At 38.4% G+C, this 25351-nt stretch overlaps 1 protein-coding gene across 21 annotated transcripts in view; it reads right to left on the reverse strand.

The window, feature by feature from the left end:
- siz (Brefeldin-resistant Arf-GEF family protein schizo) overlaps nucleotides 1-25351 on the reverse strand; it is a 578443-nt gene that overhangs the window by 16127 nt on the left and 536965 nt on the right. For 11 of the 21 annotated variants that reach the window (XM_071693400.1, XM_071693385.1, XM_071693390.1 and 8 more), the window contains 8 exons: nucleotides 16519-16696; nucleotides 16125-16315; nucleotides 15766-16001; nucleotides 15111-15409; nucleotides 14302-14450; nucleotides 11594-11719; nucleotides 11213-11372; nucleotides 10543-10728 (listed from right to left, as the gene is read on the reverse strand). In XM_071693400.1, coding sequence (XP_071549501.1) covers nucleotides 10543-10728; nucleotides 11213-11372; nucleotides 11594-11719; nucleotides 14302-14450; nucleotides 15111-15409; nucleotides 15766-16001; nucleotides 16125-16150 — 1182 coding nt within the window. In that variant the 5' untranslated portion in view covers nucleotides 16151-16315; nucleotides 16519-16696. Of the gene's footprint in view, nucleotides 1-10542; nucleotides 10729-11212; nucleotides 11373-11593; nucleotides 11720-14301; nucleotides 14451-15110; nucleotides 15410-15765; nucleotides 16002-16124; nucleotides 16316-16518; nucleotides 16697-24905; nucleotides 25061-25351 lie in introns of those variants that run through there. The other 10 variants (XM_071693397.1, XM_071693398.1, XM_071693395.1 and 7 more) reach the window with 3 other exon arrangements.

The raw sequence follows: 25351 nt of genomic DNA on the forward strand, positions 1-25351 counted from the left end.
TGTATGTATGTATGTATGTATGTATGTATGTATGTATGTATGTATGTATGTATGTATGTATGTATGTATGTATGTATGTATGTATGTATGTATGTATGTATGTATGTGTATGTATGTATGTATGTATGTATGTATGTATGTATGTATGTATGTATGTATGTATGTATGTATGTATGTATGTATGTATGTATGTATGTATGTATGTATGTATGTATGTATGTATGTATGTATGTATGTATGTATGTATGTATGTATGTATGTATGTATGTATGTATGTATGTATGTATGTATGTATGTATGTATGTATGTATGTATGTATGTATGTATGTATGTATGTATGTATGTATGTATGTATGTATGTATGTATGTATGTATGTATGTATGTATGTATGTATGTATGTATGTATGTATGTATGTATGTATGTATGTATGTATGTATGTGTGTGTATGTATGTATGTATGTATGTATGTATGTATGTATGTATGTATGTATGTATGTATGTATGTATGTATGTATGTATGTATGTATGTATGTATGTATGTATGTATGTATGTGTATGTATGTATGTATGTATGTGTATGTATGTATGTATGTATGTATGTATGTATGTATGTATGTATGTATGTATGTATGTATGTATGTATGTATGTATGTATGTATGTATGTATGTATGTATGTATGTATGTATGTATGTATGTATGTATGTATGTATGTATGTATGTATGTATGTATGTATGTATGTATGTATGTATGTATGTATGTATGTATGTATGTATGTCTGTGTGTGTGTGTGTATGTATGTATGTATGTATGTATGTATGTATGTATGTATGTATGTGTATGTATGTATGTATGTATGTATGTATGTATGTATGTATGTATGTATGTATGTATGTATGTATGTGTATGTATGTATGTATGTATGTATGTATGTATGTATGTATGTATGTATGTATGTATGTGTGTGTATGTATGTATGTATGTATGTATGTATGTATGTATGTGTGTATGTGTATGTATGTATGTGTATGTATGTATGTATGTATGTATGTATGTATGTATGTATGTATGTATGTATGTATGTATGTGTGTGTGTGTATGTATGTATGTATGTATGTATGTATGTATGTATGTATGTATGTATGTATGTATGTATGTATGTATGTATGTATGTATGTATGTATGTATGTATGTATGTATGTATGTATGTATGTATGTATGTATGTATGTATGTATGTATGTATGTATGTATGTATGTATGTATGTATGTATGTATGTATGTATGTATGTATGTATGTATGTATGTATGTATGTATGTATGTATGTATGTATGTATGTATGTATGTATGTATGTATGTATGTATGTATGTATGTATGTATGTATGTATGTATGTATGTATGTATGTATGTATGTATGTATGTATGTATGTATGTGTGTGTGTATGAATGTATGTATGTATGTATGTATGTATGTATGTATGTATGTATGTATGTATGTATGTATGTCTGTGTATGTATGTATGTATGTATGTATGTATGTATGTATGTATGTATGTATGTATGTATGTATGTATGTATGTGTATGTATGTATGTATGTATGTATGTATGTATGTATGTATGTATGTATGTATGTATGTATGTATGTATGTATGTATGTGTATGTATGTATGTATGTATGTATGTATGTATGTGTATGTATGTATGTATGTATGTATGTATGTATGTATGTATGTATGTGTGTGTGTGTGTATGTATGTATGTATGTATGTATGTATGTATGTATGTGTGTGTATGTATGTATGTATGTATGTATGTATGTATGTATGTATGTATGTATGTGTATGTATGTATGTATGTATGTATGTATGTATGTATGTATGTGTATGTATGTATGTATGTGTGTGTATGTATGTATGTATGTATGTATGTATGTATGTATGTATGTATGTATGTATGTATGTGTATGTATGTATGTATGTATGTATGTATGTATGTATGTATGTATGTGTATGTATGTATGTATGTATGTATGTATGTATGTGTGTGTATGTATGTATGTATGTATGTATGTATGTATGTATGTATGTATGTGTATGTATGTATGTATGTATGTATGTGTATGTATGTATGTATGTATGTATGTATGTATGTATGTATGTATGTATGTATGTATGTATGTGTGTGTATGTATGTATGTATGTATGTATGTATGTATGTATGTATGTATGTATGTATGTATGTATGTATGTATGTATGTATGTATGTATGTATGTATGTATGTATGTATGTATGTATGTATGTATGTATGTATGTATGTGTATGTATGTATGTATGTATGTATGTATGTATGTATGTATGTGTATGTATGTATGTATGTATGTATGTGTATGTATGTATGTATGTATGTGTATGTATGTATGTATGTATGTGTATGTATGTATGTATGTATGTGTATGTATGTATGTATGTGTATGTATGTATGTATGTGTATGTATGTATGTATGTATGTATGTATGTATGTATGTATGTATGTGTGTGTATGTATGTATGTATGTATGTATGTATGTATGTATGTATGTATGTATGTATGTGTGTATGTGTATGTATGTATGTATGTATGTATGTATGTATGTATGTATGTATGTATGTATGTATGTGTATGTATGTATGTATGTATGTATGTATGTATGTATGTATGTATGTATGTATGTATGTATGTATGTATGTATGTATGTATGTATGTATGTATGTATGTATGTATGTGTGTATGTGTATGTATGTATGTATGTATGTATGTATGTATGTATGTATGTGTATGTATGTATGTATGTATGTATGTATGTATGTATGTATGTATGTATGTATGTATGTATGTATGTATGTATGTATGTATGTATGTATGTGTATGTATGTATGTATGTATGTATGTGTATGTATGTATGTATGTATGTATGTATGTATGTATGTGTATGTATGTATGTATGTATGTATGTATGTATGTGTATGTATGTATGTATGTATGTGTATGTATGTATGTATGTATGTATGTATGTGTATGTATGTATGTATGTATGTATGTATGTATGTATGTATGTATGTATGTATGTATGTATGTATGTATGTATGTATGTATGTATGTATGTATGTATGTATGTATGTATGTATGTATGTATGTATGTATGTATGTATGTATGTATGTATGTATGTGTGTATGTGTATGTATGTATGTATGTATGTATGTATGTATGTATGTATGTATGTATGTATGTGTATGTATGTATGTATGTATGTATGTATGTATGTATGTATGTGTATGTATGTATGTATGTATGTATGTATGTATGTATGTATGTATGTATGTATGTATGTATGTATGTATGTATGTGTATGTATGTATGTATGTATGTATGTATGTATGTATGTATGTATGTATGTATGTATGTATGTATGTATGTATGTATGTGTATGTATGTATGTGTATGTATGTATGTATGTATGTATGTATGTATGTATGTATGTATGTATGTGTATGTATGTATGTATGTATGTGTATGTATGTATGTATGTATGTATGTATGTATGTGTATGTATGTATGTATGTATGTGTATGTATGTATGTATGTATGTATGTATGTATGTATGTGTATGTATGTGTATGTATGTATGTATGTGTGTATGTTTGATGATAGAGTGGCAGATATAGGGTGTTTTGGTCGAGGTGGTGTGCAAAGTGAGAGGGTTAGGGAAAATGATTTGGTAAACAGAGAAGAGGTAGTAAAAGCTTTGCGGAAGATGAAAGCCGGCAAGGCAGCAGGTTTGGATGGTATTGCAGTGGAATTTATTAAAAAAGGGGGTGACTGTATTATTGACTGGTTGGTAAGGTTATTTAATGTATGTATGACTCATGGTGAGGTGCCTGAGGATTGGCGGAATGCGTGCATAGTGCCATTGTACAAAGGCAAAGGGGATAAGAGTGAGTGCTCAAATTACAGAGGTATAAGTTTGTTGAGTATTCCTGGTAAATTATATGGGAGGGTATTGATTGAGAGGGTGAAGGCATGTACAGAGCATCAGATTGGGGAAGAGCAGTGTGGTTTCAGAAGTGGTAGAGGATGTGTGGATCAGGTGTTTGCTTTGAAGAATGTATGTGAGAAATACTTAGAAAAGCAAATGGATTTGTATGTAGCATTTATGGATCTGGAGAAGGCATATGATAGAGTTGATAGAGATGCTCTGTGGAAGGTATTAAGAATATATGGTGTGGGAGGCAAGTTGTTAGAAGCAGTGAAAAGTTTTTATCGAGAATGTAAGGCATGTGTACCTGTAGGAAGAGAGGAAAGTGATTGGTTCTCAGTGAATGTAGGTTTGCGGCAGGGGTGTGTGATGTCTCCATGGTTGTTTAATTTGTTTATGGATGGGGTTGTTAGGGAGGTGAATGCAAGAGTTTTGGAAAGAGGGGCAAGTATGAAGTCTGTTGGGGATGAGAGAGCTTGGGAAGTGAGTCAGTTGTTGTTCGCTAATGATACAGCGCTGGTAGCTGATTCATGTGAGAAACTGCAGAAGCTGGTGACTGAGTTTGGTAAAGTGTGTGAAAGAAGAAAGTTAAGAGTAAATGTGAATAAGAGCAAGGTTATTAGGTACAGTAGGGTTGAGGGTCAAGTCAATTGGGAGGCAAGTTTGAATGGAGAAAAACTGGAGGAAGCAAAGTGTTTTAGATATCTGGGAGTGGATCTGGCAGCTGATAGAACCATGGAAGTGGAAGTGGATCATAGGGTGGGGGAGGGGGCGAAAATCCTGGGAGCCTTGAAGAATGTGTGGAAGTCGAGAACATTATCTCGGAAAGCAAAACTGGGTATGTTTGAAGGAATAGTGGTTCCAACAATGTTGTATGGTTGCGAGGCGTGGGCTATGGATAGAGTTGTGCACAGGAGGATGGATATGCTGGAAATGAGATGTTTGAGGACTGTGTGGTGTGAGGTGGTTTGATCGAGTGAGTAACGTAAGGGTAAGAGAGATGTGTGGATATAAAAAGAGCGTGGTTGAGAGAGCAGAAGAGGGTGTTTTGAAATGGTTTGGGCACATGGAGAGAATGAGTGAGGAAAGACTGACCAAGAGGATATATGTGTCGGAGGTGGAGGGAACGAGGAGAAGTGGGAGACCAAATTGGAGGTGGAAAGATGGAGTGAAAAAGATTTTGTGTGATCGGGGCCTGAACATGCAGGAGGGTGAAAGGAGGGCAAGGAATAGAGTGAATTGGATTGATGTGGTATACCAGGGTTGACGTGCTGTCAGTGGATTGAATCAGGGCATGTGAAGCATCTGGGGTAAACCATGGAAAGCTGTGTAGGTATGTAAATTTGCGTGTGTGGACGTATGTATATACATGTGTATGGGGTGGGTTGGGCCATTCCTTTCGTCTGTTTCCTTGCGCTACCTCGCAAACGTGGGAGACAACGAAAAAAAAATATATATATATATATATATATATATTTTTTTTTTTTTTTTTTTTTTTTTTATACTTTGTCGCTGTATATATATATATATATATACACCGGGGTGTCTAAATGTGTATTGATGTAGCCAAGACGTGAAAAAGAGATAGGTAGTATGTTTGAGGAAAGGAACCTGGATGTTTGGCTCTTAGTGAAACAAAGCTCATGGGCAAAGGGGAAGAGTGGTTTGGCAATGTCTTGGGAGTAAAGTCAGGGGCTGATGAGAGGACAAGAGGAAAGGAGTAGTGCTACTCCTGAAGCAGGAGTTGTTAGAGTATGTGATAGAGTGTAAGAAAGTAAACTCTGGATTGATATGGGTAAAACTGAAAGTGGATGGAGAGAGATGGGTGATTATTGGTGTCTAGGCACTTGGTCATGAGAAGAAAGATCATGAAAGGCAAGTGTTCTGGGAGCAGCTAAGTGAGTGTGTTGGCAGTTTTGATGCACGAGACCAGGTTATGGTGAGGGGTGATTTGAATGCAAAGGTGAGTAATGTGGCAGCTGAAGGTATAACTAGTGTACATGGAGTGTTCAGTGTTGTAAATGGAGATAGTGAAGACCTTGTAGATTTGTGTGCTGAAAAAGGACTGGTGATTGGGAATACCTGGTTTAAAAAGAGATACATACATAAGTATACGTATGCAAGTAGGAGAGATGGCCAGAGAGCATTATTGGACTACGTGTTGATTGATGGGCGCATGAAAGAGAGACTTTTGGATGTTTATGTGCTGAGAGGAGCAATTGGAGGAATGTCTGATCATTATCTTGTGGAGGCGAAGGTGAATATTTGTAGAGGTTTTCAGAAAAGAAGAGAGAATGTTGGGGTGAAGAGAGTGGTGAGAGTAAGTGAGCTTGGGAAGGAGACTTGTGTGAGGAAGTACCAGGAGAGACTGAGTGCAGAATAGAAAAGGTGAAAGCAAATGATGAGAGGGAAGTAGGGGAGGAATGGGATGTATTTAGGGAAGCAGTGATGGCTTGTGCAAAAGATGCTTGTGGCATGAGAAAGGTGGGAGGTGGGCTGATTAGAAAGGGTAGTGAATGGTGGGATGAATTAGTAAGATTGTTAGTGAAAGAGAAGAGAGAGACATTTGGTCAATATTTGCAAGGAAGTAGTGCAAATGACTGGAAGATGTATAAAAGAAAGAGGCAGGCAGTCAAGAGAAAGGTGCAAGAGGTTAAAAAGAGGGCAAATGAGAGTCAGGGTGAGTGAGTATCACTATATTTTAGAAAGAATAAAAAGATGTTTTGGGAGGAGGTAAATAAAGTGCATTTGACAAGAGAACAAATGGGAACATCAGTGAAGTGGGCTAATGGGGAGGTAATAACAAGTAGTGGTGAAATGAGATGGAATGAGTATTTTGAGGGTTTGTTGAATGTTTGATGATAGAGTGACAGATATAGGGTGTTTTGGTCGAGGGGTGTGCAAAGTGAGAGGGTCAGGTAGAATGGTTTAGTAAACAGAGGAGAGGTAGCGAAAGCTTTGCAGAAAATGAAAGTCGGCAAGGCGGCAGGTTTGGATGGTATTGCAGTGGAATTCATCTAAAAAGGGAGTGTCTGTGTTCCTGACTGTATGTATGGTTCATGGATAAGTGCCCGAGGATTGGCAGAATGCATGTACAGTGCCACTATGCAAAGGCAAAGGGGATAAAGGTGAGTGTCCAAATTACAGAGGCATAAGTTTGTCGAGTATTCCTGGGAAATTGCATGGGACGGTATTGATTGAGAGGGTGAAGGCATGTACAGAGCATCAGATTGGGGAAGAGCAGTGTGGTTTCAGAAGTGGTAGAGGATGTGTGGATCAGGTGTTTGCTTTGAAGAATGTATGTGAGAAATACTTAGAAAAACAGATGGATTTATATGAAGCATTTATGGTTCTGGAGAAGGCATAAGATAGAGTTGATAGAGATGCTCTGTGGAAGGTATTAAGAGTATATAGTGTGCGAGGTAACTTGCTAGAAGCAGTGAAAAGTTTTTATCAAGGATGTACGGCATGTGTATGAGTAGGAAGAAAGGAAAGTGATTGGTTCCCAGTGAATGTTGGTTTGTGGCAGGGGTGCATGATGTCTCCATGGCTGTTTACTTTGTTTATGGATGGGGTTGTTAGGTAAGTGAATGCAATAGTTTTGGAGAGAGGGGCAAGTATGCAGTCTGTTATGGATGAGAGGGCTTGGGAAGCAAGTCAGCTGTCATTCACTGATGATACAGCACTGGTGGCTGATTTGGGTGAGAAACTGCAGAAGTTGGTAACTGAGTTTGGACATGTGTGTGAGAGAAGAAAGCTGAGAGTAAATGTGAATAAAAGCAAGGTATTAGGTTCAGTAGAGTTGAGGGACAAGTAAATTGGGAGGTAAGTTTGAATGGAGAAAAACTGGAGGACGTGAAGTGTTTTAGATATCTGGGAGTGGATTTAGCAATGGATAGAACCATGGAAGTGGAAGTGAGTCACAGGCTGGGGGAGGGGGTGAAGGTTCTGGGAGTGTTATAAAAGGTGTGGAAGAAGAGAACATTATCTCGGTAAGCAAAAATGGGTATGTTTGAAGGAATAATGGTCCCAACAATGTTATATGTTTGCAAGGCATGGTCTATAGATAGGGTTGTGCAGAGGAAGGTGGATGTGTTGGAAATAAAATGTCTGAGGACAACATGTGGTGTGAGGTGGTTTGTTCGAGTAAGTAATAAAAGGGTATGAGAGATGTGTGGTAATAAAAAGTGTGGTTGAGAGAGCAAAAAAGGGTGTATTGAAATAGTTTGGTCACATGGAGAGAACGAGTGAGGAAAGATTGACAAAGAGGATATATGTGTCAGAAGTGGAGGGAACGAGAAGTGGGTGACCAAATTGGTGGAAGGATTGAGTGAAAAAGATTTTAAGCAATCGAGGCCTGAACATGCAGGAGGGTGAAAGGTGTGCAAGGAATAGAGTAAATTGGAATAATGTGGTACACCCGGGTCAACATGCTGTCAATGGATTGAACCAGGGCATGTGAAGTGTCTGGGGTAAACCATGGAAGGTTGTGTTGAGCCTGGATGTGGAAAGGGAGCTGTGGTTTCGGTATGTTAAACATGACAGCTAGAGACTTAGTGTGCACAAATGTGGCCTTTTTTGTCTGTTCCTGGTGTTACCTTGATGAAGAGGGGGCGGATGATATTTCATGAGTAGCGGGGTGGCCCTAAATGCAAAAATATGGAAGGGATAGATGTGTTGAAAATGAAATGATTGATGACTACAGTATGTGGTGTGAGAAGAATGATTAAGTAAGGAATGACAGGTTATGAGAGAGGTATAGTAGTAAGCACAGTGTGTTTGAGAGTGATGAAGAAGAGCCGAAATGGCTTCGACATATGGATGAGATGAGTGGGGAGATAAGGACTAAGAGAGTATCCATGTCAGAAGTGGAGGGAACAAAGAGAAGGGAAAAAAGTCCAAGGATGAGATGGGAGATAGAACGTAACATGCTTTGAGTTATCATGGCCTGCTGAACATGCAGGAGGATGTGAAGCATGCTTGGGACAAAGAGTACTAGAGCAAATTGGTATAATGGGGTGAAATGCCACCAATGGGCTGAGCCAGGGTATATGAAGTGGTCAGGGGGAATCAGGGTAAGGTCTACAGATCTTGGTTACAGACTGGGGTCTATGGCCTCAGTGCATTACACGATGGCTTAAAGGTGAATGTGAGTGAATGAAGCTGTTTTTTGTCTGATCCTGACATCATCTCAGTAATGCAAGAAATGGTGAACAAAGTATAAACAAACCATGTATTCATATTTCATACCTAGCTATTCCCATCCTACCTCAGAGCCTCTGACAGAAAATTCTCAATTGGCTTCCCTTGACTGTTCCCCCCTGTAGAATGTATTGATACTGGAGGTAGACTTCCAAACCTCTTTTCCTAACTCTCTCAATGCTCTCTACGATATGCAAGAGAAATGCATATAGTGATCTTTCTCCCTGATACAGGAAATGGTGATCAAGTAAAATAATAATGATAATAAGTGTTTGTGTTTTGGTCTTCTGTAGGCCTGAAGTGACTGGTCAGTGAATGCAACCATTTATGGTGAAAACCAAAATAACTAATATGATTTGTTTGGTGCAATTGTCCTTAATTGATGTAAGCTTAATCAAGTGCCATATTACTCATTCTAGCCATGTATTACCTCAAATTCTTAGGTCACTGTAAAATCTACTGACTGGCTCAATAAACCTTTAATAAGCATGGGGATTATTTCATGCCCTTTTTTTTGGACTTTCTTGTCTAAGGAACATCCACAGCACCCAGTGTGTCCCTACTAACCCTGTCTGGCCATCTCATAGGGTATGATGCACCTCCACCACCCACATAAGCTTTCTCTTGCCCACCAAAATGAGGAGAATGCTGGAAGAGATTACTGGACGATAAAGAAAATCTATCATTCTAATTTATGTGAAGAATAAGATTTAGTGGAAATTTACAATGTTGGCAAGACTGAGGACACATTTGTGAGAATGGGAGGTGGGCATCATACAAGACTAATATGGTCTAACATAAGTTCTAAAGTGTTTATGAGAATAAAACAAGTGTACACTGGGCCACAGAGTATCCCTTCAACAATCATTACTACAGGATCCTAATTATTGAGAAAAAAATATTGGTTTTGATATTTTGTTATGCACCTGTTCATGAATTAAACAAGAAAAAGGTATTTTGCTATATTTTGCACAGGAGGCTAAGCCAACGAACAACTGCACACCCAATGGGTTAACGTAATGAATTACAGTGATCCAACTGCCCAGCCAGGCAAAACTTAAAGCTGTCATCTAAGAAATTTCCAGTACAGAATATACAATGCCCTGAAATCCAATTTCATATTAGTGCCTGATTAAAAATTGGGGTACTGGGCCTCTTGAATTTAGAAATTCTGATTTGCTGACTATGTAGTACTAGTACAGTACTAGGACTTTCCAGTATATGATAACCTGAAAAGCTACAGAGTTTCTAAAACCACATGATGGGGAAAAATGTCTCTTTGTAGCCTTAAGCAGTACTAACATAAACTGGAAGTCTACTCTACCTTGGGCATATGAGGAGTGTGGGTGTAGTGAGCATGGGCGTAGCGTGCTGAGTGTGGAATCTGTGAGGGAATAGTTTGGGAATAGGTCATTCCCTCAGAGGAATGGGACTGCAGGGAATCCTCTGAGTTTTCGCTGATCTGGCTCAACCGCTTATCGTCACAGATGACCTCACTTGTGCTCATCTGCTGGTGGAAGTGTCAAGCTTTTTTAAATTTCTGAGTAACTAAGTATATATACTTACTATCTAAGGAGCCTCAGAGGAAAACTCAGATAAAAAGCAGCTGGAGCAGAAAAATCTATATTCACTGTCAGGTTATATTCTAGGAATCTAAAGATAGCATTCTTTAATACTAAGAAAAACTATTCATACAACTAAAACAGATGCATGTGGATGACCAAAAAAGTTCCAAGTGATAAGTCTATTTACTTAGAGATGCATTTATGTAGACAGGAATGTCCTTTACAATAATTATTGCATATTTAGACAGCACATACCATATGTAGCAAACACATAAAATACTACTTACTAAGAAATGAAGATAACTGTATTTTAGTTTACGATGCTTAAAATTAGAAAAGCCATAAAAACTATATAGATGGAAAATATAAGCATCCATATGTCTTAAATATACCTGTATTTTGCTGCCTGTTATCACTATGTTGACTTACCTGATTCTTTCGTTTCCATATAGGCGAAGTAGGTTGATAGTCAGTATTATCCACCTGGTCATGGGTGGACAAGGGTGTAGCACGATCTGAGGTAGACTGCGAAAGTGAGGAGTCTGACCCAGAAGACTGAACACTGGACAAGGAACCATTGTCGGCTGATCTGTTTTTGGTATGAAAAATTATTTTTGATTCAAATATTAGTTTTCCAATTTGCACATCTTTCAAAAGCAATATGACCCAAGTTTTATCCAACATTAAATGAATCACATGCATTAAGCTTAAAACTAAGCTATGTACTTAAAGACAGTATTCACTTATCACAAGCAAACTGAAAAGCTTAAAGGAAGATTCTAAAAGAGAAGAAATGAAAAAAGTAACAACCTTGTGAGTGGCCCTCTGTCACTATGACCTCCCTCTGAGGTGAGTGAAGAGGGAGTTGAAGATGGTGGAGTTAGGGACGGGGGATGGCACTGGACTCTATGGTTGGCCGTTGATAATGCTGGAGCACTGCACCAGACATATAATATTAGAATCACTATATGTAGAGTTTAGGACTTCCACAATAAATCTATACTTACCCATATCTAAGAAGGCATTTTTCAATAAAAGTGGGACAGAGAATAAACAAATTCTGTCTATTATTTAAAACCCCATTCCTATTTACATCAAGTGGATCAGATACATACAACCTCTCAGTTCACAAACACAAGCATCCTTAATTTATATCCAGCATACTTAAAAGAACATACGCTTCCAACCTAATGTTAACAATCTCTTAATTCATCACTTTGAAAATAGGGTTCAATCAATCAAATCTTAAAACACCATTCACACCTAAACTTTCCCACAAGATAGCTCCAATGCACATTAGAGAACATTATTCTAATGGCATCCCCATCTGAAACAACTGTAGCTTTGAACAAAACATAACTGTGTCAAAGCTATCTGCATTACATACACAAAGTCTGTTCCTTCAATGCTTCTCCAATTCTTTACATCAAACTTTAGCTTTCCCAAAATCATTCTCATTAATCGTCATTCCTTGGGAATTAAACTCATTGGCTGATTTTCTCTATCCAGACTGATAGAGTAGTGTAACAGCCCAATTTTTCTTTACTTGAAATTACTTTCAATACTCCATTTAAAAATCTCATAAAAAAAACCTATCACTTCAGACCTCTCTTTATGTGAATAAGCCACCAGAACAGCATCATTTGCATTCAGCAACTGAATTACTTTCATTCTGAAGTGCATTGCAATCACACCCCAAGTCACTTTCATCTCATGTAGGGCCCCATTCATAAAAGCATTAAACACAAATGTGACATCATGTAGCCATAATATGCTGCCAGTTTTATATCAATCCGCTCATTCATACCACCACTTACTTAAGCACTAATGTACTGCCATTATAAAAGCTCTTAACAGCATTCAGAAATCTTCCATGCACACCAGACAGACAAAATTTCCTAGTTATTTCCTACCAATTCTACCATATGTCTTTCATACATCCATACAAGCAGCTTCACATTCTTCTTCTACACAGTTTTCTCTGCCACCAACATAAAAGTAAAATTCTAGTTCAAAAAACTTTCCCCCTCTTAAATTCACCTTGTTCCTTAACTACAAGTGGTTTACCAAGAAATCTTACTTTTCTGCACTTGCAGTCACATTAACTCACTGCACCTTATATTGCAAAACAATCACTATATTTGTTCTCTTACAGTAAAAGGCACACAATCACTTTTTCCAAATATAATCAGCATCAGTTTCACCTACAGTCTTTACCATCTTACACATCCTCTGTTCACAATATCGTCTTCCCAATTTTGCAAGTGCTTTACTCCTTTCCAACTTCTTCCTCTCCCCATTAATATTTTGCAATCTCCTCACCTCTGATCTTTTTCCATATCATCATCCCCAAGGACTCTTTAAAGTACTTTCCCAATCTTCTCTAAATTTCATGCTTTGTCACAAGCCATCTCTTTGACTTGTCCAAGAAACCTCTACTTTTCATACACACCTTCCTTCTGCATCAATTTACCTTTTTCCCAAATAGATTGTTGGTTTCCTTTACGCTTTCATTCATCCAACATTAAAGGTCATTTCCTTTCCTTTCATTCATAAAAAACATCATTTCTATACTTCTTTATAACGGCCTTTACTTTCTAAACTAATCACTGATAATTCATCACTATTTTCTTGAGGATCAGCCTCTCTGTCCAAATCTCTTTTTCTTCCTCGATACGTTCCTTTGATCTTCTTTCCACTGTGCTGTTCCTTTCTTCCCAAATCCAGTTCTTAAGACTTATACACCTCTCTAGCTACCTCTATGATTGAACTATTCAATTACCTTCACACAACCCAAACATAATTGTTAGCTATTTCTCCACTAACTTCTGAAAAAGAAGTTTTACCCTTACAATTTATATTTTCTTTATTTTCCATCATCTTAGTCTGATAAAATTTCTACTTCAAGACCATTTGAAATAAAAGGCTAACCTACGTATTAGTATCATAATTATAATCCAACATACCTTAACCCTAAACCTTTCTAAACCTCACATCGTGCATACCATTACATTTTTTCTGTTTATATTGAAGTTTTTCCATATACAGTGCCTGTAATCATACACTCTATAAAAATAAATGACTGCTATCTGAAGGGTTTTCATCTTGAACATTCACTTCAAACATATCCATCTTACTACTTTACACATGCAACTCAAGGGTGGGCCGTTCTGAGAACTGCTTCTTTCCCTAAACCTCGAAACTTTGGAACTCCCTACCCTCTCATGTCTTTCCCAATAACTATGACCTGGCGCTTTTCAAAAGACAGGTTTTTCACTTCCCAACATTCGTAAATATTTTTCCTCATCTCTTTCCTTTTCATTAACTTCAAAAGACAGGTTTTTCACTTCCCCAACATTTGTAAATATTTTCCCTCATCTCTTCTTTTTTCTTTTCATTAACCTCTTTATACTTCAATTAAGACCCAGCCTTGATGTGAACTCTAGTCCTTGATTGGAGCTTTAAAATAAAAGTTCAAATATTTCATAGCTCTACAAAATAATTCTAATGTAACTCACCTGTCAACACTTCCACTACTCTCACTAGACTTAATAGAAGATGTACGTCGTGGAACCTCTGGGGGAATTTTCTTGCCACCAGGACCACGCACAACACGTCTCTGGCCACCAACACTTGCACGATTCAAGGCTGTACCATCTTGACTTCCCTATAAATTTGAAAAAAAATGGACTCAAAACATTAATTCTAATTACACACTGAAAACTAAAATCATTATCCTTGTAGAAACTTCAGCAATAAAGTTCTCAACCCCAGTACCAGAATCATTAACACCCCAAATCATTTGAAAAACAATGAAGCAAAATATATTCTCCATATGATCATGAACACAACATTGCATTTGAAATAAGCTAAAATAAAATATATTCTTCAAATGTAGCAGGTCAGCTGTCCTTATCTATCCAATAAAATACAGCTGACGGATGAGTTGAAGACTTGCTCTTCACCTCAACTTTTATTCTCTTCTCTGACTAAATTATGTAATTACATTTGGACAAAATTATCACTGACAGTATGTTATAAATTCTATCACAGGATGTGCTTTTCCCTTATTTCTTTGCACAGTACTCCATTGTTCTGCCTCGACTCTACTGCCATGGCCACCCACTTGAGGGTTCCAGAAGGGAACAGGCGTCAGAGATACAGATAGATAGAGAAATAGGTTTAGTTTAAGTCTGTTCATACTTCACATAAAATCTTATCACCTATAATTATGTACTTGCAAATAAAAAGAAAAAACTAGAAAGATGGCCCTTGAAACTGTATATCTGAGTTTTTGGTCATTCAGAGAATGCTATACAGTACTTACAAGACCACTGTCCTCTGATGAGATGTACTTAAGGTCTCGATCAGTCTGCTGCCCCTGGTAATCTCCAGAGCCATTCCTGACATGGGTGGGAGCAGGTGTTGGCGTGGATGTTGGCGTTAGAGGAGACTGGGCAGACACATGGCAATAAAGTGAACTATCATTCATAGAAGCAAGGGTGTCATGGAGGTCATATGGTTCCTGCTGTTGTCTTGTTAAGGTCGTGGATGTAACAGGGGTTGTGGTGCGTGGTGTGACACGCATGGACAAGGACCGTGCTGGCCGCCTGCCTTCACCATACACTGTGGATAAACAGGTAGAAATTGTAACAAATGTCAATAAGAACATTCTCCATCTGTAATACAGAATATGGATTATAAAGTGACATAAGGTCCAACTGTAAGCATAATCTTCACAGAACATTTAATTGCTATAAATGAAGGAAGTATTTGCATCATACACTGTAAAAAATTCTATTCATGTTCAAATCAGTGACACAAGCACATATTCAAGCATTTAATTATATATTACTGAAATGGATGATGTGAGAAGTTTCAAGTTGCACTGAAAAGCAGGTGAATTATATATGCAAGTAATTCTCAGAATATCAAATGCTCATCACAAACATAACCATACTCCATTCCTTCACATTACACACCTGCAGCACTGAGATTTCTTTGTAACTGATCAAATTCAGAACGAATAAGATGTTCAGTATCATGATACTGTTGGCCTGATGGGCATTCTGGGACATCTACAGTAAACCTCCGTGATAGTCGCTTTTCCTGGGCCTTGGCTGTGGCTGTGATAGAACGGAATTTCTTGTACATCGCATAGCGACGATACGCCCGCTGAATGGTGACTGCTGCTCGCCTGGCTACAACACCACCATATCTAGAAATGTAAAGGACGTAATATAATACAAACCAAACTTGGGTCTAACTGCAAAGTTTATATGGAAGAAATAATGCACACTTCATAAACAGAGTTACTTGTAACGAAAATACAAATGCATACCTGCGCTCCAACATCTCGAGGCGCATGTCTGCAAAATCTTGTGACAGTTCATATCCCTGGGCATTCCCCTGGGCACCACTACCCCGCCAGCGATTGCCACGGTTGCCACTGTCATCAGCTGTGGAGCCTCGAGGGGCCTGCCGCCTGCCACCCACACCAACGCCACTAGTCTGTGACACAGCTTGCTGCAACTAGCACAAAAACTGTTAGTACTTCCTTGATGGACTGCAAAGTCATCACATGAACAATACTGTAATTACTTGATGCTTCTTTCTATGCACCTATATTCATATGTGTATTTAAGCCAAAATATATGAAAGTATATTGCCAGCAACTCTTTAAAAGCAATCCACATAAGAAACAAAATTATGATCATCTTGCATAAACTACAAACCTGTGGTCGGCGAATACTGTGAGTGCCATTGTTGTGGTGGTGATGGTGGTGTGCATGGTGATGAGGAGGCACAGGGGGTGCTGAGCCTTCGACACTATAAGCTTTGGTAATTGCAGGCCCAACACTTCGTCCTGGGTGGCCTTTACCACAGTAACCACGATCTACCTTCACCGGAGAGCTGCAAAAAGCATTACCTCTGTTAATCATTGCATCTTTTTTTTTTTTACTAACCAGTTCACTGTATCATTTATAGTAAATTATCATATAAATAACAAAATGGATTAACATAATTTGTGGCTAAAAGCTGAAATTGTCAATTACTTTCACCTCTAAATCATAAAATTAAGCAAAATATTCTGATTAAGACATCATAAAAAGCAATATATCTTTGGGATTTTGTTTTACACAAGAGAAATATATTTTCCTTACAGGCAAGCTCATTCAATAAAGAGTGATAACAAGGCTGAGGGAAGTATGTTAACTGCATAATTATGAACAAATAAAAAAAGGCATATACAGACAATTCCAGTTAATTTTGTAACTTAATGTTACAAAAGTTATAGAACTTGAGGTGACGAGGCCAACATATCTAAATGAAAGTGTAAATGAATAAGAAAGTAGATCTTGTCCCCTAACTTATCAGTTCTTTACTGGTTACCTTCCACGCATAGACCTAAAATAAGCAGGAATCAGAATTGTTGAATAAAATGGCACTTTGGATTCTGCTGTGAAACAAATTTGCTCTTAGCAATAGCAATCTGGATTCTGTTGTGTGACAAATTAGCTCTTAGTAAGAAGTCAAAAAGAAAAAATATAAAGCAAGCTCTACTGTCACATGTACAGGATACTTAATTAGTGACATCACCATTTCATCAACAATGCAAACAGATTATAACCTAAATGTAATATCAAACCCAAGTGACAACACAAAACCATAAAAGGAATTCATCCAGTTTCAAATGGCCTGGGACAGGATGGGAAGGTCGAAACAATGAACTGTCTGTAGTACAATGGGATCAAAGCCGAGTGGAAAATCACCAAAAGAATGTCAGAAATGGCCGACAACTAAAGCACACCAAACAATCAATAATTGGGCATCCACACTCCAAACTGAACTACTGGCTATCCTTATGACCCTAAAAAAATTGGTTCATCTCTCTCTCAATGAGTGATAGTTTGACCACGCGATTCCGTTCATCACTCCACGATTGATAAAGCGTACGTGTTAAGAGATTCCATATCTTCAACAAATGCATTAAACTGCCTTTATTATGAATACTGTATACTTGCACATGCTTTAGCGAGACATGGGTATATAACCAAATAACTAATTTTCAGTCAAGTTTTTATGGAATCCTTCTCTTAATGGACTCAGAATACATGAAAAGGCAGATGAACTAGCAAACACTTTTGCCTTGAAAGCTGATTACTCCCTGGGTCTACCTGTGAACAGCCTTAAAACAACCATCCATACAGAACAAAATTATTTACTAGACTGAAGGTGAAGTGAAATCCATACAAGGAAGACAGTCTACCATCATGCAGGTATCACCAGGTATCTTCCCTCTGGTCCACTAACAGGATCAGCAGACTGACTTAGTGTTGTCGTGTGACACTGGCTAGGCTATGGATATTCATGGGAGTTCTGCCCCTTTGTCGGCAAAACAATTTTCATGCCGTGCAGCATTATGTAGTTGGCTTGGACAATCAGTCCGTTCTAGATGATTCTTAATGGACATTACGAAGTATGTGAAGACAATTCACCCAAGTTTGTACAAAGTTCTACCATGGGTAGGTACTTGTAAAGTATCCTAAGTTTGCATGTTGTAAGTAAATTCCCTTGTGTGTCTGGTTACATACTCGTCATGGTTGTTCAGTATGTAATAAATTCACTTACCAACTGCAGAATAATTCATTCAATAGCCCCACTCCAATAAAGATACAGTAAATCAGCTCCTAACAAAAAGATGTCTGAAAAATGATTATGCCCCGAAAATATGTATGCTTTCAAACCTAACTAAAGAATGACGTCCCCTTGACCTCTGACCCCGACCTCGAAAACTTATTCGGATGGGTAACTTTCCTGGTAGTGTCTGTGGTTTTAGAATTTGATCCACAAACTAACTAAATCTTGAGCGATTCATGTACTGTGCACAAACATTAAATAACATTCTAGTTCACATATGAGTCTTATGACCCTGACCTTTCTGCTCCTCTGACCTCAAAAAACTTACGTATACGAAGAACTGAAGAATGCATGTGGTATAAGGCTGTCGTGTAGACAAGCATTTAAAACCAATACACAAGACGTTGACCTCTGACCCCAGCCTCAAAGCTCAAGGGTATAGCTTTGTTTACAGGAGATGTGGTACATGTTTGGCCCACGTTCAGTCACTACATGAGCAATCGGTACAGCAATTTAGAACAAATGACCCCATCCACCAAAAATCAATCATATGCAAGGCTTTGTATGGAGCACCTATGTTATGTAAAGTCACCATCATGTCTCCACCTACTGTGTACACTTCCCAAAGTTTTCTTATTTTCCCTGAAGTTTTTGCCAATACTCTTTCACCCCATCTCTCGCTTGCCCTCTTTATGGACACATGATCTTCACCTTTGACCTCACCCTTGCCTCACAAGTATAGTGTGGTACTTTGTATGCAGTATCTGCTGTATACATTTGGCTCATACCGAATTATTATTATTATTATTATTATATATATATATATATATATATATATATATATATATTCTTTTTTTTCCTAAAAGAAGGAACAGAGGGGGCCAGGTGGGGATATTCCAAAAAAGGCCCAATCCTCTGTTCTTAACGCTACCTCGCTATCGCGGGTAACAGCGAATAGTATGAAAAAAAAAAAAAAAAAAAAAAAAAATATATATATATATATATATATATATATATATATATATATATATATATATTTTTTTTTTCTTTTTATACTTTGTCGCGCGACTGTCTCCCGCGTTTGCGAGGTAGCGCAAGGAAACAGACGAAAGAAATGGCCCAACCCCCCCCCAATACACATGTACATACACACGTCCACACACGCAAATATACATACCTACACAGCTTTCCATGGTTTACCCCAGACGCTTCACATGCCTTGATTCAATCCACTGACAGCACGTCAACCCCTGTATACCACATCGCTCCAATTCACTCTATTCCTTGCCCTCCTTTCACCCTCCTGCATGTTCAGGCCCCGATCACACAAAATCTTTTTCACTCCATCTTTCCACCTCCAATTTGGTCTCCCTCTTCTCCTCGTTCCCTCCACCTCCGACACATATATCCTCTTGGTCAATCTTTCCTCACTCATTCTCTCCATGTGCCCAAACCATTTCAAAACACCCTCTTCTGCTCTCTCAACCACGCTCTTTTTATTTCCACACATCTCTCTTACCCTTACGTTACTTACTCGATCAAACCACCTCACACCACACATTTTCCTCAAACATCTCATTTCCAGCACATCCATCCTCCTGCGCACATCTCTATCCATAGCCCACGCCTCGCAACCATACAACATTGTTGGAACCACTATTCCTTCAAACATACCCATTTTTGCTTTCCGAGATAATGTTCTCGACTTCCACACATTTTTCAAGGCTCCCAAAATTTTCGCCCCCTCCCCCACCCTATGATCCACTTCCGCTTCCATGGTTCCATCCGCTGACAGATCCACTCCCAGATATCTAAAACACTTCACTTCCTCCAGTTTTTCTCCATTCAAACTCACCTCCCAATTGACTTGACCCTCACCCCTACTGTACCTAATAACCTTGCTCTTATTCACATTTACTCTTAACTTTCTTCTTCCACACACTTTACCAAACTCAGTCACCAGCTTCTGCAGTTTCTCACATGAATCAGCCACCAGCGCTGTATCATCAGCGAACAACAACTGACTCACTTCCCAAGCTCTCTCATCCCCAACAGACTTCATACTTACCCCTCTTTCCAGGACTCTTGCATTTACCTCCCTAACAACCCCATCCATAAACAAATTAAACAACCATGGAGACATCACACACCCCTGCCGCAAACCTACATTCACTGAGAACCAATCACTTTCCTCTCTTCCTACACGTACACATGCCTTACATCCTCGATAAAAACTTTTCACTGCTTCTATTATTATTTATACTTTTATTTTGCTTTGTCGCTGTCTCCCGCGTTTGCGAGGTAGCAGAAGGAAACAGACGAAAGAAATGGCCCAACCCACCCCCATACACATGTATATACATACACGTCCACACACGCAAATATACATACCTATACATCTCAATGTACACATATATATATACACACACAGACACATACATATACACCCATGCACACAGTTCACACTGTCTGCCTTTATTCATTCCCATCGCCACCTCGCCGCACATGGAATACCATCCCCCTCCCCCCTCATGTGTGCGAGGTAGCACTAGGAAAAGACAACAAAGGCCCCATTCGTTCACACTCAGTCTCTAGCTGTCATGCAATAATGCCCGAAACCACAGCTCCCTTTCCACATCCAGGCCCCACACAACTTTCCATGGTTTACCCCAGACGCTTCACATGCCCTGATTCAATCCACTGACAGCACGTCAACCCCGGTATACCACATCGATCCAATTCACTCTATTCCTTGCCCGCCTTTCACCCTCCTGCATGTTCAGGCCCCGATCACACAAAATCTTTTTCACTCCATCTTTCCACCTCCAATTTGGTCTCCCATTTCTCGTTCCCTCCATCTCCGACACATAATCCTCTTGGTTAATCTTTCCTCACTCATTCTCTCCATGTGCCCAAACCATTTCAAAACACCCTCTTCTGCTCTCTCAACCATGCTCTTTTTATTTCCACACATCTCTCTTACCCTTACATTACTTACTCGATCAAACCACCTCACATTGTCCTCAAACATCTCATTTCCAGCACATCCACCCTCCTGCACACAACTCTATCCATAGCCCATGCCTCGCAGCCATACAACATTGTTGGAACCACTATTCCTTCAAACATACCCATTTTTGCTTTCTGAGATAATGTTCTCGACTTCCACACATTCTTCAAGGCTCCCAGGATTTTCGCCCCCTCGCCCACCCTATGATTTACTTCCGCTTCCATTGTTCCATCCGCTGCCAGATCCACTCCCAGATATCTAAAACACTTTACTTCCTCCAGTGTTTCTCCATTCAAACTTACCTCCCAATTGACTAGACCCTCAACCCTACTGTACCTAATTACCTTGCTCTTATTCACATTTACTCTTAACTTTCTTCTTTCACACACTTTACCAAACTCAGTCACCAGCTTCTGCAGTTTCTCACATGAATCAGCCACCAGCGCTGTATCATATATATATATATATATATATATATATATATATATATATATATATATATATATATATATATATACATATATATATATATATATATATATATATATATATATATATATATATATATATATATATATATATATATGCGTAAGCCAAGGGAGCAAATGGGAACTTCAGTGAAGGGCGCAAATGGGGAGGTGATAACAAGTAGTGGTGATGTGAGAAGGAGATGGAGTGAGTATTTTGAAGGTTTGTTGAATGTGTTTGATGATAGAGTGGCAGATATAGGGTGTTTTGGTCGAGGTGGTGTGCAAAGTGAGAGGGTTAGGGAAAATGATTTGGTAAACAGAGAAGAGGTAGTGAAAGCTTTGCGGAAGATGAAAGCCGGCAAGGCAGCAGGTTTGGATGGTATTGCAGTGGAATTTATTAAAAAAGGGGGTGACTGTATTGTTGACTGGTTGGTAAGGTTATTTAATGTATGTATGACTCATGGTGAGGTGCCTGAGGATTGGCGGAATGCGTGCATAGTGCCATTGTACAAAGGCAAAGGGGATAAGAGTGAGTGCTCAAATTACAGAGGTATAAGTTTGTTGAGTATTCCTGGTAAATTATATGGGAGGGTATTGATTGAGAGGGTGAAGGCATGTACAGAGCATCAGATTGGGGAAGAGCAGTGTGGTTTCAGAAGTGGTAGAGGATGTGTGGATCAGGTGTTTGCTTTGAAGAATGTATGTGAGAAATACTTAGAAAAGCAAATGGATTTGTATGTAGCATTTATGGATCTGGAGAAGGCATATGATAGAGTTGATAGAGATGCTCTGTGGAAGGTATTAAGAATATATGGTGTGGGAGGAAAGTTGTTAGAAGCAGTGAAAAGTTTTTATCGAGGATGTAAGGCATGTGTACCTGTAGGAAGAGAGGAAAGTGATTGGTTCTCAGTGAATGTAGGTTTGCGGCAGGGGTGTGTGATGTCTCCATGGTTGTTTAATTTGTTTATGGATGGGGTTGTTAGGGAGGTAAATGCAAGAGTCTTGGAAAGAGGGGCAAGTATGAAGTCTGTTGGGGATGAGAGAGCTTGGGAAGTGAGTCAGTTGTTGTTCGCTGATGATACAGCGCTGGTGGCTGATTCATGTGAGAAACTGCAGAAGCTGGTGACTGAGTTTGGAAAAGTGTGTGGAAGAAGAAAGTTAAGAGTAAATGTGAATAAGAGCAAGGTTATTAGGTACAGTAGGGTTGAGGGTCAAGTCAATTGGGAGGTGAGTTTGAATGGAGAAAAACTGGAGGAAGTGAAGTGTTTTAGATATCTGGGAGTGGATCTGGCAGCGGATGGAACCATGGACGCGGAAGTGGATCATAGGGTGGGGGAGGGGGCGAAAATCCTGGGGGCCTTGAAGAATGTGTGGAAGTCGAGAACATTATCTCGGAAAGCAAAAATGGGTATGTTTGAAGGAATAGTGGTTCCAACAATGTTGTATGGTTGCGAGGCATGGGCTATGGATAGAGTTGTGCGCAGGAGGATGGATGTGCTGGAAATGAGATGTTTGAGGACAATGTGTGGTGTGAGGTGGTTTGATCGAGTGAGTAACGTAAGGGTAAGAGAGATGTGTGGAAATAAAAAGAGCGTGGTTGAGAGAGCAGAAGAGGGTGTTTTGAAGTGGTTTGGGCATATGGAGAGGATGAGTGAGGAAAGATTGACCAAGAGGATATACGTGTCGGAGGTGGAGGGAACAAGGAGAAGAGGGAGACCAAATTGTAGGTGGAAAGATGGAGTGAAAAAGATTTTGTGTGATCGGGGCCTGAACATGCAGGAGGGTGAAAGGAGGGCAAGGAATAGAGTGAATTGGAGCGATGTGGTATACCGGGGTTGACGTGCTGTCAGTGGATTGAATCAAGGCATGTGAAGCGTCTGGGGTAAACCATGGAAAGCTGTGTAGGTATGTATATTTGCGTGTGTGGACGTATGTATATACATGTGTATGGGGGGGGGTTGGGCCATTTCTTTCGTCTGTTTCATTGCGATACCTCGCAAACGCGGGAGACAGCGACAAAGTATAATAAAAAAAAATAAAATATATATATATATATATATATATATATATATATATATATATATATATATATATATATGGATAGAGTTGTGTGGAGGAGGGTGGATGTGCTGGAAATGAGATGTTTGAGGACAATATGTGGTGTGAGGTGGTTTGATCGAGTAAGTAATAATAAGGTAAGAGAGATGTGTGGTAATAAAAAGAGTGTGGTTGAGAGAGCAGAAAAGGGTGTTTTGAAATGCTTTGGTCACATGGAGAGAATGAGTCAGGATAGACTGACCAAGAAGATATATGTGTCAGAGGTGGAGAGAACGAGGAGAAGTGGGAGACCATATTGGAGGTGGAAAGATGGAGTGAAAAAGATTTTGAGTGATCGGGGCCTGAACATGCAGGAGGGCGAAAGGCGTGCAAGGAATAGAGTGAATTGGAACGATGTGGTATACCGGGGTCGACTTGCTGTCAATGTATTGAACCAAGGAATGTGAAGCGTCTGGGGTAAAGCATGGAAAGTTCTGTGGGGCCTAGATGTGGAAAGGGAGCTGTGGTTTCGGTGCACATGACAGCTAGAGACTGAGTGTGAACGAATGTAGCCTTTGTTGTCTTTTCCTAGCGCTACCTCGCACACATGAGGAGGGGAGGGGGTTGTTATTTCATGTGTGGCGGGGTGGCGATGGAATAAATAAAGGCAGACTATGAATTACGTACATGTGTATATATGTGTATGTCTGTGTGCGTATATATATGTATACGTTGAGATGTGTAGGTATGTATATTTACGTGTGTGGACGTGTATGTATATACGTACCTGTGTATGTGGGTGGGTTGGGCCATTCTTTCGTCTGTTTCCTTGCGCTACCTCGCTAACGCGGGAGACAGCGACAAAGTTACTTATTATACTTCACTTTTTTTCTTATTCGTTTATCTAGTTATTACATTATCGTGTGTACATTCTAGGAAACGTTATGAACATGACATGTCCCACCATGTTACGTGCGTCCTGGGCAGACCTGTGAATGATGCGTCGCGTGTTGTTAACCGTCGTGGGATTAGTGAAAACAGAACACAGTCGTGTATAGTGAAGGTGATGATGGTTGGTTGGTTCTCCTCGTGGTGTTTGGTCATACCGGCCCTAGCCTTAGTGACTGGCAGGGTCGTTAAGACTGCCAACGTCAAGATATAACCACCAAACCCTAGGCAGCCAGCCAGCCAACAACTCAGCATCTGTTGCCCTACCCCACCCTAGGCAGCCAACCAACCACCCAGCCCACAACTAACAACACGCTGGTCACCATCCATCCCGGGCCTTCTGCTTCACTCTTGCCGTCCTCGAGCATATATATATACATATATATATATATATATATATATATATATATATATATATATATATATATATATATCCCTGGGGATAGGGGTGAAAGAATACTT

This window comes from Panulirus ornatus, chromosome 55, assembly GCF_036320965.1.
Source record: "Panulirus ornatus isolate Po-2019 chromosome 55, ASM3632096v1, whole genome shotgun sequence".
Classification (NCBI taxonomy): domain Eukaryota; kingdom Metazoa; phylum Arthropoda; class Malacostraca; order Decapoda; family Palinuridae; genus Panulirus; species Panulirus ornatus.